At 42.5% G+C, this 11,945-nt stretch overlaps 1 protein-coding gene across 1 annotated transcript in view; it reads left to right on the top strand.

Annotated features, from left to right (window-relative positions):
• The window catches only part of SMYD3 (SET and MYND domain containing 3), a 686,329-nt gene that overhangs the window by 187 nt on the left and 674,197 nt on the right, over positions 1–11,945 (top strand). Inside the window, exon 1 of the mRNA XM_040636090.1 lies at positions 1–65. This exon is cut by the window's left edge and continues 187 nt beyond it. Within this exon, the coding sequence (XP_040492024.1) occupies positions 1–65 (65 nt within the window). The remainder of the gene's footprint in view (positions 66–11,945) is intronic.

Genomic DNA, 11,945 nt, shown 5'->3' with positions numbered 1-11,945 from the left:
GATCCCTTGGCGTACACGGTGTGCAAGGGGAGTCGTGGCGTCGTCTGCGACCGCTGCCTCCTCGGGTACGTGTGGAGCGCCGTCGCCTACCCGAGTCTCGGGCCCCGCGGGGTCGGGGCGCGGGGGACGTCGTGGGGCCGCCCGCCGCGGGACTCCTCCCGGCCGTGAGTGCGCACGTCTGGGGACGCTGCCCGGGTGCCCAGCCCCGCGCGCCCTGGGACGCGCGGTTCCCGGGGGTGCGTCTCGGCTGGCAGGGGGCTGGGTGCCGGGCGTTAGGGGCGTCCCAGGCTCAGCCCCCGGCGGTCCGTGGGGCCGAGCTGGACCCGCTAGCACTCCTGCCCGTTCCCCCGGGCTGCCGTAGGAATTGGAGGGAGCCCGTGGGGGCACAGCTAAGGGGCAGCGTTGTGCTATGAGTATTTTTTTACCGGGGAACAAAAAGTCGGTGTCCTGGGCGGCACGCTTCACCGGTGCGGCTGGAAGTCACAGTTGGTGGGGGATGGGCGTGGAGGGCGCAGGGATGTGTGCAAATGGGGCTCGGTACTCAGGCCCCGCCAGAAGAGGACCGGGTTGGCGGGAGGTGGAAGAATCTCGGTGTTTACGGAACACTTTCCAGGGTCCAGGTTGTGTTCCGCCTGGAGCTACGAAGATGAAGGCGGCATTCCTAAGAATCCTTAAGGAGCACATCAGTGAGGGAGAGAATTAATTGCAGTGCATCAGAAGGGCGGAAATAGAGATGTAGTACAGTGCTCTGGGAGCACAAGTTACTGAGGTTCCATGATGTGCTTTGCATGGCTGTAAAGGCAAGTCTAAGTCTTAACCACCTATCGGGATGCGAGAATTCATGTGAAAGTGTTTCATAAACACGGAAGCACTGGGCCAATGTAAAGTGCTATGCGAAAGCAATTTGTGGAAAAATGTAATATATATGCACAGTCATAGGGATTGTAGTCAAGCAACTCATGTTAGTAACATTAGCTCCTGTTATCTGCCAAAGAGGAGAGTTCTGTTTGAGATAGGTGGGATGATTTTTTCCAGGATCTCTTAGCCTGGAATTTGGGTGGGTGGAGGTGAGGAGGTAGTTGCAGAACTCAAATCTCGGTAGCTTGACCATTAATCTTAACCAGTTCTTTATTTGATTTGTAATTGAGGAATTTATTTAACTTTGTATTTTAAAGTTACTAAATAACAATAACAATTGTATCTCTAGCTTCCTGATGTAACCATAACAGTAACAACAAAAAAAATCAGTTGAGAGAGCACTTTGAAGTTTTTGTAAACTTCAAAAACGAAAAACTTTTGAAAACAGTTAATTCCTTTCAAGGAATTAACATTGAAGTTCTAGATCTCTGATTCTTACTCAAGCACATTAGAGACCTGGACTCTTCATCTTAAATCATCTGGGTGTGTTTCTAGGGATTGAATGTAGAGAACTTGCTGCCCTATAATATTAGTTGATGAAGAGAGAAGGTGTGGGTAGGCTTGCAGATGAAATCAGACCCGCAAAGGTATTTAGTAGTTGGGGTGGAAAGGTTTTGGAATTAATACATGATGACAAATTATTCATTTGAATAGAGCTCTGATAGAGCTGATAATGAATTATCTCCTCCTGAATTATCAGAGCTTGAGTCCTGTGACACATAGAATTGTCTGTTTTCCAAAGTAGACTACGCAGACCCAGACATTTGTGGGTGGGATGCTTCTTTACTTACCATGCTATTACATTACTGTTGGCTATCACTCACGTATCTTACTAGCAAGAAATTACGTGATAGTAATGCTTTAAGCACAAAAGAAATTTCATGCAAGAGCACTGGGGAGATCTCAGCATTGCTCTGAGGTCTGGAGGAACCCCGGTTCTGAAAGTCGGCAGGCACCATGGAGAGTTCCATAGTGAAGAATTACACCTCAGAAATAGTTGGGGTTGGGACCTGGGGGTGACATCACTTGTGATGCTGCCTGGTAGTGCTGGCTTCTCCCGCATGTGTTACCCGCACCACGATCCTGGGCCCTGCTGCTGCTGCTCTTGCCACTGCTGTTGGGAAACTAGGTATTGCTGGAAAGCTGCTTTCTCATCCATGCTTCTTTATGGAATTAGCTTCTGATTCAAAATCCAGTGGTGTCTTGGATTGGCTGAGATTGGGTCACTGCCTGCATCCTAGCTGCAAGGGAATTTGAGCAGGTAACTACTATTAGGGCTTCTTGGCTTTTAGGAAAGGAGGCAGGCTCTGTTCCTACCAATATTCATATAGTGGGGAAATTAGCCAACATAAAATAAGAAAAGGGACATCAGTAAATGCCAAGCATCCAAACTAAAACAAACAGAAGTTTTCATACTGACACGCACTCGTTTAGTAGTGCTTTACACAAAAAATACATTTGCACTTATTTATTTGCACTTATTTCGGATTGCTAGGCTGCAGCTGACTTGTGCTGTGGTAGCAGGTGCTCCATTGAACACTTCACATCATCGGTTGTAGAATGTCTGCAGCGCCTAGTTGGGAATCAGCACAGCCTGAAAACAGGGTTAGAGAAATCAAACTTTGCTGCATTGTTTCATGCAGTTTTCTACCACAATTGAATGGCCATCATTGAGATAAAGTTTCTGTGTTATCACCTTGTAAGTAAAATTTGTTCATCCTCAGTTGTGAAGTCCTTGAGAGTAGGTATTACATCTTTCAATTTTTGTAGCCCCAATGCCTGACACATAGTAAGCTTTTAGGTTGTGTTAAGAACATCTGGCTAAATTTTCCTCTAACTCTTCTTGCCTTTCTGCTCTCTTCCATTTGAATTAAATGGAATGAAAATATTTGTTTGTAACAGTAACAGTTCGGGGTGGGGGTGGCAACATAAGAAAACAGATTTATTATAATTTATTACTTCATTCTACCTGATTTCCTTTGGTCTTGGGCTATTGGAAAAGTGCTTTACTTCTTGCACATTTATTTTTATTAATAGAGAAACTTGAATCCACTAAATGGCTTCTCTTCCTTTTTTCCTCTCAGTAAGGCCTGGATTTTCACCTTGTGAGTAGAAAAAAATGAAGTATGTAAATTGGGGAAAGATTAAATGATATGAAGTTGTGACCTGAAATAATTTATATTATCCTTTTTCTGCAGTTGCTTTAGTTTAGTTTGACAGACCTGGAAAAGACTGACAAACATATTACTTGTGTTTTCTGTTTTGGTAAATGCAGCATATAAAATTCCATTGTGTTTATTTTGTTTGTAGGTCTCTCCACTTTAGTGACCTAGTTCTCTAATCTTATATCCTTGGATCCTAGCACACAGGAGATGGTAACTGTTGAAGTTGTGAAGGGATAGTATTTAAGGGAATTTTAAGTGTGTTTGTTTTTGTTGTTTAAAGTTCCAAGAGTTCTGTAGTTTCCATATCAAGAGCTGCCTCAGACATACTCTAATGATAGTTTCTTTTATTGGGTAAAGAGGATACGATAGCTCTTCTATCATTAAGGCTGAACTTGTGGCTTAGTGCCTCCCAAGAGGAAGTAGGATGGATTGGAAATGGCAAGTCCATCTTTTCCAGCCCTGAGAAAGCCCTGGTGAATTATGGGAAGAAAGGGGACAGAAATAGGGAAAACAGATTGTGAGAAATACATGTCTTTGGGTTTTTTTGAAAGATCTTTTTTTTTTTTTTTTTAAAGTAATCTCTACACCCAACGTGGGGCTCGAACTCACAACCCCGAGATCAAGAGTTATACACTCCACCGACTGAGCCAGCCAACTGAAATACATGTTTTGAGCTTCTTTGTCTGGCCCAAGTTCTGGAGTTGGGGTGAGTGTGTTAAGTAGGTTGAGGGGACAGTCAAAAGTAGAAGGCCTTTAGCTGTGCTTCTTATTTGGAATCTTGAGAGGGGATAGCTGTGCGGGTTGGTACTGTGCCAACATGGGGATATAGCACAGCCGTGGTAGAGGGAAGTGGCTAGACAGAGGATCCTGTGGTAGCAGGAGAGTCTGATGCTCTCATCCCACTGGGAGGGACGTGGAGGAGCTGAGGGACCTTGTGGGACAGCAGGCATCATACAACTGCAAACTGAAGGTCGGGGTCATGGATACAGTGCTGGGAGCAGGCGTGACATCCCAGAAGGCGAGATGCCACCAGTCCAGCCACGACACATGATCACCTCTTTGCAGCAGAGGTCAGTGAAGACCCACAGAGACACCAAGGTCGTAGGTCTTCTTGCCATCCATAAGGATGTCCTTTAAGCCCCATTTGGAGAAAAATTTACCTGAAAGCATCTGTTTAAATCAGCTCTGGTAAGGAATTAAACTTAGTGTCTGAATATTAACTGCAAGAGACTGAGATATCATTTGGCAACTTTTAAGGTTCTGGCTATTTCCTAGGGTGAGTGTTTATGAGGAAGATTAGATTAATTATAGAAAAAACAGCCCCATGTCCGTGAGACAGATTTGATCAATTAATAGAAAATAGAGCAGCTACATTTGAGTTACAGCATGGGTTGATAGGACCAGGCAATAAAAGGCAAAAAAAGAACATTGTCTTTGGTGAGGTGATGTGTTCCTCGGCCAAGGGCTGGTCCTGGGTAGAGGCAGGAAGAAATACGTTCATATACTGAGGGAAGAAGAGTGTTGGAGAAGGTAGCAGCAGCGGTTGAACCACTTGAGGACAGCTGGGGAAGTGGGTGCTGAGGGACTCAGTCTTAGAGAAGAGAATATTCTTCTAGAAGAGTGAATTGCCTCGTGGAATGTAGTAGCATAGCTGGGAAGTGCTGAGGGTCCACTTAAAACTTGTGTTCATGGGGTGCCTGCATGGCTCAGTCAGTTAAGTGTCTGCCTTCAGCTCAGGTCATGATCTCAGGGTCCTGGGATCGAGCCCCAGGTCGGACTCCCTGCTCAGCAGGGAGCCTGCTTCTCCCTCTCCCTCTGCTGCTCCCCCTGCTTGTGCTCTCTCTTTTCACTTTCTCTCCTGCCCTCTGTCAAATAAATAAATAAAATCTTAAAAAAAAAGCCCACACACAACACCAAAAACTTGTGTTCATTTATTTAGAGTGAGAGCAGTTAGCCCGGGAGTGCTTTTTTCTCTCTCCATGGTCAGCTACTTGACCGTGAAATTTGGGTTTATCCAGGATTGCCGGGTTAGTTTAATGGATGGAGGGAAGTGGAAGTTGTCGGCAAGGGAGGTAATCAGGCACCATGATTTTTAAGCAAGGGACTGAGACCATAAGGAGGGTAGGATGATGGAGCTAGGGAAGAAGATTGTTAACATGATCAGGAAACAGAAGCTGAGGTCTTAGCTGAATTTTTTTCTCTCTTTCTTTGTTTTTTTATGAGAGAGAGAATGCCTTTGTGAGCGGGTGGGAAGTGGGGGGGGGGGTGCAGAGGGAGGGAGAGAATCCCAAGCAGGCTACTCTCCCAACACAGGGCCCCAACTCCGGGTTCCAACTCACGAACCTGAGATCATGACTGGAGTCAAAAATCAAGAGTCAGATGCTTAACTGACTGAGCCACTCAGGTTCTCCCCACCCCCCTGCCTTTTTTTTAGATGAATTTTCTAGGTAAGTGAAGTTACCAAGAATGTTAAGCATTGGAATGAATAGTTTCAACAAAGGCAAAATTCTCACATTGGTTTCATAAGCCAAGATTTAAGGGCCTGGTAGAAAGAGCCAAGTGGAGACAGGGAGGCACTCACCTCTGTTTAAATAATGGGTAAAAGATATTCTGTGGGTTTACAGCGAATTTTGTGAAACAGGTCATTACCAGGTGCTGGTGAACTGTCGCAGACTCTCCTTGGGGAGGTGGAGGGTGGACTGAAGGCCCTCGAAGAGTAGAACCTTGAGAGATGGCTTGACATCAGAATTTGCAGATGCCTGGGCATTGGCTAATGGACTTACCTGAGGGTCAAGGAAGGATTGATAATAAGGTGTGTTGGAAAGGACTCTGGATATAACTTCCATTTTTCTTTTTAAGTGGGAGTTATAATTCCTATTTCTTTTGCTTCTTCCTTTTCTTCTGCAAGGAGGTTTGGAAAAGGGCTGTAGGGCAGAACGCTGAGCCTGAAAACATTTGGTTCATGTGAATGCCATAGCAGAGGACGTTCTTTTTATTTTATTTATTTATTTATTTATTTATTTATTTATTTATTTATTTAAAGACTTTATTTATTTGACAGAGAGAGGCAGCGAGAGAGGGAACACAAGCAAGGGGAGTGTGAGAGGGAGAAGCAGGCTTCCCGCCAAGCAGGGAGCCCAATGCGGGGCTCGATCCCAGGACTCTGTGATCATGACCTGAGCCGAAGGCAGATGCTTAATGGCTGAGCCACGCAGGCACCCCAGCAGAGGATGTTCTTAATCAGATAGGATGACCTGCTTTGTTGATAGCAGTAAGTTGTTCTCCTTCTTCAGACAGCCTGGTGATTGTTCAGAGGGCTGAAGCACAGAGCTAACTGTGGGGACAGGGCTGGAGATTGCTGCCTGGAACTCAACAGTACAGTTGGGCTCACCATGTTCATGTGGCTTCTACTGGTACAGAGTGCCTGGTTTGCCACCAGTAGAGAGGGATCCTGAGTTCCCCAAATGCCAATATATCTTTGGGACCAGCCAGCCAACTGATGTCAGGTTTTTACTGTAGACCCTTTTGTCACGGGGAGGGATAACTGATTTGTTCTTATTGGAACTTTTCCTGCCCTTTGATTTCCCTTCTCTACCTGTGCCGACATCTCTGAGACCTACTGACAGGCTTCTGTAGACCTTATATGGTTGCCTTAGACCCTCACAGGAGAATTGAAGCAATGGGCTAAAACCTGTGGTTTGGCTGCTATTGACATAACAGTGTCATTTGAGACAACTGATAACATAGAACTGTGTTTCTCAAACTTCAGTCTCAGAACCCCTTTACACTCTTAAAAACTGAGAAGGATTTCATAGGAGGGGCTTTAAAAAACAGTTATTTAGGACCCTGAGTAGGTTTTACTCTGGGTAGGTTTTACTTATGTGGCCATCTCTATTGACTTTCTTGGATAAAAAATTAAAACTGGTAAGTTTTGAAAATATATATTTAAACATAATTATTACATTTAACAAAGTTATTAATGAAACAAACTATTTTCTGAAACAAAAGAACACTTACTGAGAGAAGTTGCCTGCTTTACATTTTTGTGTATCTCTTTAACGTCTGGCTTACTAGAAGACCTTTGGATTCCCATAACTGCTTCTGCATTCAGTATATTGCAAAATGTCATATCGCCTCTGGAAAACTCCACTCTATACTCATGAGAGAATGAGAATAAAAAGGGCAGAAAAGGTGTTAGTATTATTAAGAAAATAGTTTTGACTTGATGGGTCTCCCGAAAGAGCTTTGGGGACTTCCAGTGGTCCCTGGACCATATTTTGAGAACCACTGTTAGAATACACTGGACATGTCTTTTTTCTTTTTTCTTTTCTTTTTTTTTTTTTAAAGTAGGCTCCATGCACAGTGGGGAATCCAACGCAGGGCTTGAAACTCAGGACACTGATATCAAGACCTGAGCTGAGATCAAGAGTTGGACACTTAAGTGACTGAGCCACCCAGGTGCCCCTGGACATGTTTTTTGTATCATTTTGAGAGGCTGAGGTTTGTTCCTAGTATATGTTGTGAACCAGTGAACAAATTTTGGTTCTGGTTTTCTCATAAATCAGGATATATTGGGGTCAGGAACCAAGGTATGGACTTAGTGCGGCCTAGTAAGGATGACAGAGTCAAGTTTTGCTTCCCATCCTGTACCTCTAGGCTGGTTCTGGTTGCTTAGGAGTCAGGGGAGAGATGTTCCCCTGTATTGGGTATGGCCAAATACAGGATGGTGATTAACCTTGATTATCAAGGGAAAATAAGAGAGCTAGCTTTCATTTACTTGTCATCACAATATACAACGATTGAATATTATTATTCAGTAGCTAATATTTATCATAACTTAGCAATACCAGGCATGATTTTAAGTGCTTTACTTTGTGTATTACTTCACTTAATTCTCATAATAACCCCAAAAAAGTGTCAATTATGTTCCTTATAAACACAAATATGGAACATTCATACACTTGTAGGAGTGCAGTTTGATAGGACCTGTCAGCTGGGCATATGTTTTCTTTTTTTTTTCTTTTTTTTTTTTTTTTAAAGATTTTATTTATTTATTCGACAGAGATAGAGACAGCCAGCGAGAGAGGGAACACAAGCAGGGGAGTGGGAGAGGAAGAAGCAGGCTCATAGCGGAGGAGCCTGATGTGGGGCTCGATCCCAGAACGCCGGGATCACGCCCTGAGCCGAAGGCAGACGCTTAACCGCTGTGCCACCCAGGTGCCCCGGGCATATGTTTTCTTGACCCTACTTGTGGAATTCTGACAAAATGACAAATAACAGTGGATGCACAAGGATACTTAGCATAGCAATTTGATAATTAAAAAGAGAATTTTCATGTCCATTAATAGGGAACTGGTTGAGTTATGGTGTAGCCGTATTATAGAACACTGTCCAGATGTTCAGATTGAAGTAGATATATTTTTACGGATTTGGATGGCTGTCCATGACACATTGTGGGGTGAATAAAGTAGAAGAATGTATACATTTTAAATAAATCTTTGTGTGTGTGTGTGTACTTGTGTGTATAGAAAAAGTTTGGAAGAGCAACCCAGAATTCTAATATGATTACTTGTGGAGAATGGAACTTGGAGGCGGGAGGGAAGATATTCCTTCGAACTTTCTATATTTTGTATTTTTTCTCCCAATCAAGCTTGTATCCTTTTTTGTAACTAGAAATTTAAATAAACTTAGAGAAAGTCTTTCTTAGACTTTGTTTCATTTGAAGTTGCATGAAACTGTGTGCTGCTTGGGATGAAGATGACTTAGAAATGCTTGACAGCTTAGATCTACTTTTTTTTTTTTTAATTTTAATCGTCAGTTGATTAGACTAAGAGTGAACCTCTTGGTAGAAAGTGAGTGAGTTCATTGGCTGGCCAGTGGCTTTAGAATTCGAACTGAGAATAGAGCTCCTCTTCATAGTCCCCATGATAGTCTGCCTCTGCGCAAGCCTGGTATTTAACTTTTCCTTGGTATTCCTGAGACATCTCAGTATCCATTAGTAAACTTTATTCATCTTCTCCCATGAGCACACAAGATGACTACATTTCTCAGCCTCCTTGCAGTTTGCCTGGGGCCCTGTGACTCATTTTCGGCCAATGGAGTGTGGGCTGGAGGTTATATGAGCCATTTCTGGGTCTGCCATGAAACATCTGTGCATCTTCCTGCTCTGTCTTCCTTGCCTGGAAGACTGTGGAGGCCACGAGTAGAGTTGGAGAAACAGGCATGAGTCATGTCATGGAGGAGAGCTGCTCTGGGGAATTGCACTTTGAGCATCAGAGTGAGTGGGAGCTAGAGATAAACCTCTGTTGAGTTAAGTCACTTAGAGCAGCCCTTCTTGAACTTTAATGTGCAAATAAATCGCTCAGAGGTTTTGTTCAAGTGTAGATTGTGATTCAGTAAGGTCTGGGTTGGGTGTGAGATTCTGCGTTTCTAACAAGCTAAAGCTGCTGGTTTGCTGATCACATACAAGCAACAAAGACGTAAGAAACGGTTAAATTAAATGACATATAGCCCACTGTAAGTACTCAGTAAAAGCACTTATCAAATGGATATTCTAGCATCCTGAAATGGCACTGAATGTGACAAAAAGGAACTAGGAACTCTACATTTATAATCAAGTGTTAAATTATTCCTAAGTACACGTATACTCTTTCATGTGTCATGGGCTGTAATTTGGTTTTAGTATTATATGTGCAGAAAATAGACGAAATTGGAACCTGGAGTTATTTTTTAAAGATTTTATTTATTTGAAAGCAGAGAGCACAAGTGGGGAGAGGGGCAGAGGGAGAAGGAGAAGCAGGCTCCCCGCTGAGAAGGGAGCCCAATGTGGGGGTCGGTCCCAGGACCCTGAGATCATGACCTGAGCTGAAGGCAGACGCTTAGCTGACTGAGCCACCCAGGAGCCCCAGAATCTGGAGTTAAATTAAGATCATTTTGAACATACTGTGATTTTGGTGTTTGCAGTTGTTGCAAAACTTTTCTAGCTACTTTTGTGGAAAAGTAACTTCTTCCCGTTATAATTAAAATTTTTTTAATACTTTGGAAATAATTTCAAATTTACAAAAAAGTTGCGAGAATAAGAATGGGACAAAAAAATCTGGATACCTTTTACCCGGATTAAGTTATTAACAGTTGACATCATTTACACTCCCCCCTCCTGTCCTCCCTTAAGCCCCCCATCTTTATCCACATATACACACTTTCTTCTTTCTAAATATGTAAGTTCCATACATGCTGGCCCTTTGTCCTAAATACTTTAATATGTATTCCCAACAATCAGGAAAGTTACACATACCAACTTCATTAAATTTAACATTACCATAATACTTTACTCTATTTCCGTTTTGTCAAGTGACCCAATAATGTTCTTCATAGCATTCCCCCCCCCCTTTTAGTACAGGATCCAGTCTAGGGTCAAGTATCGTATTTAATTGTCTTATCTTTGGCCTTCTTTAATCTGGAACATTCCATAACTTTCCTTTGGCATATAACACTAACTTTTCCTTTCCTTTCTGTTTTAATAGAACTTTCCTCATTTTGGGTTTATCTAATGTTTCTTCATGGTTAGATTCAGGTTATGTGTTCTCAGCTGTGATGCTGCCTGTGCTGATGTGTCCTCAGGGTATCCCATTTGGAGGTTCACAGTGTTAGCTGCCTTTCATTGGTGGTGGTAATTGCGATCACCCACTCAAGCTGTTGTCTTGTTTTCCCTCTGTGCACAGTCCCTCATCTCCCAACTAATAATCTGTGGGAAGACATTATAAGACCATGGAAATATGCTGTTAGTTAAAATTTCCTCTAGATTTAGAATCCATGGATGATTCGTGATTGAATCTTCGGTATGATATTTGCAAAATGCTGGTTTTCCAAATACAGCACTCCCCCCACACTTAGCAGTTAGCATTCAGCTCAGCATTCCCCTGTAAGCAAGAGCCCATCCTTCTTCCTCAGTATTTGTCTATTTATTATCAGCATGGACTTATGAATTTCCTTTTTTTCCCAGTTGTTTATAATTAGTTGTGTAATTATTTTGGTGCTGAGATTATCACAGAATTTTTAGTAGGAAAGCTTTCAAGTTGGATCTTCTGTCCTGTAACTTTTTTTTTTTTTTTCCATAAAGCATTTCCTTACTTTCTTGCAAAGCAGATGTTCTGGGCTCATCCTGTAATTAGCCCATCCCAATCCTGGAATCCGGATTTCTCTGAGGATTCCTGAATTTTTCTAGTGAGGAGTAATATTAGACATCAAGGTCTGTTGCTAGGTGTGCTCACTGTTATTGCTGTGTTTTTGCTCTTTGACCTTTGTAGCCAAGTTAGGAAATATGCAGGTTCATGAAAATATGCATGCGTATATACACATATATAATTTAGAAATCGTGAGTTCACACCAACACTTTCAAGTCAGATTTCTCTCCTTAGCATTCTTTCTTGCCTTTCCTTGTTCCATAATTGTGTATTTCTTCTGCCTCGGTGACACTCTTACTAACATCAACTTATTTACTCATTTATTTGACTCTGTATATCATCTAAAATTGTTCAAGAATTGCTTCATCTACATATTACTATAAGAAGCCCTACGCAGTCCAGAATAGTTGCAGTGTCCCTTCCCTGCTACTCTGCTGAAGCCTGAGAGTGTGTAGGTTAATCCTATGCTCATTTTGTGTTCTTTCTCTTTTTCCCTTCAGTGTATTTATTGGTATTAATTGGCAATACAATTGAGTTTATTTGTTTTACTTTGTTTTCAGTTTTAGATTTCCTTCCCCATTCTTACTGATTTAATTTTATATTTGGAATATGTAGAACATTGACATGCTTCCCAGACGTGAACTATAAAAAAAGAGAAGTGTCAGCCCCTCCCATCTCC

The sequence above is a fragment of the Ursus maritimus genome, unplaced genomic scaffold (genome assembly GCF_017311325.1).
Source record: "Ursus maritimus isolate PB19 unplaced genomic scaffold, ASM1731132v1 scaffold_2, whole genome shotgun sequence".
NCBI classification, from domain to species: Eukaryota; Metazoa; Chordata; class Mammalia; order Carnivora; family Ursidae; genus Ursus; species Ursus maritimus.
This window is presented reverse-complemented; position numbering and strand designations above follow the sequence as displayed.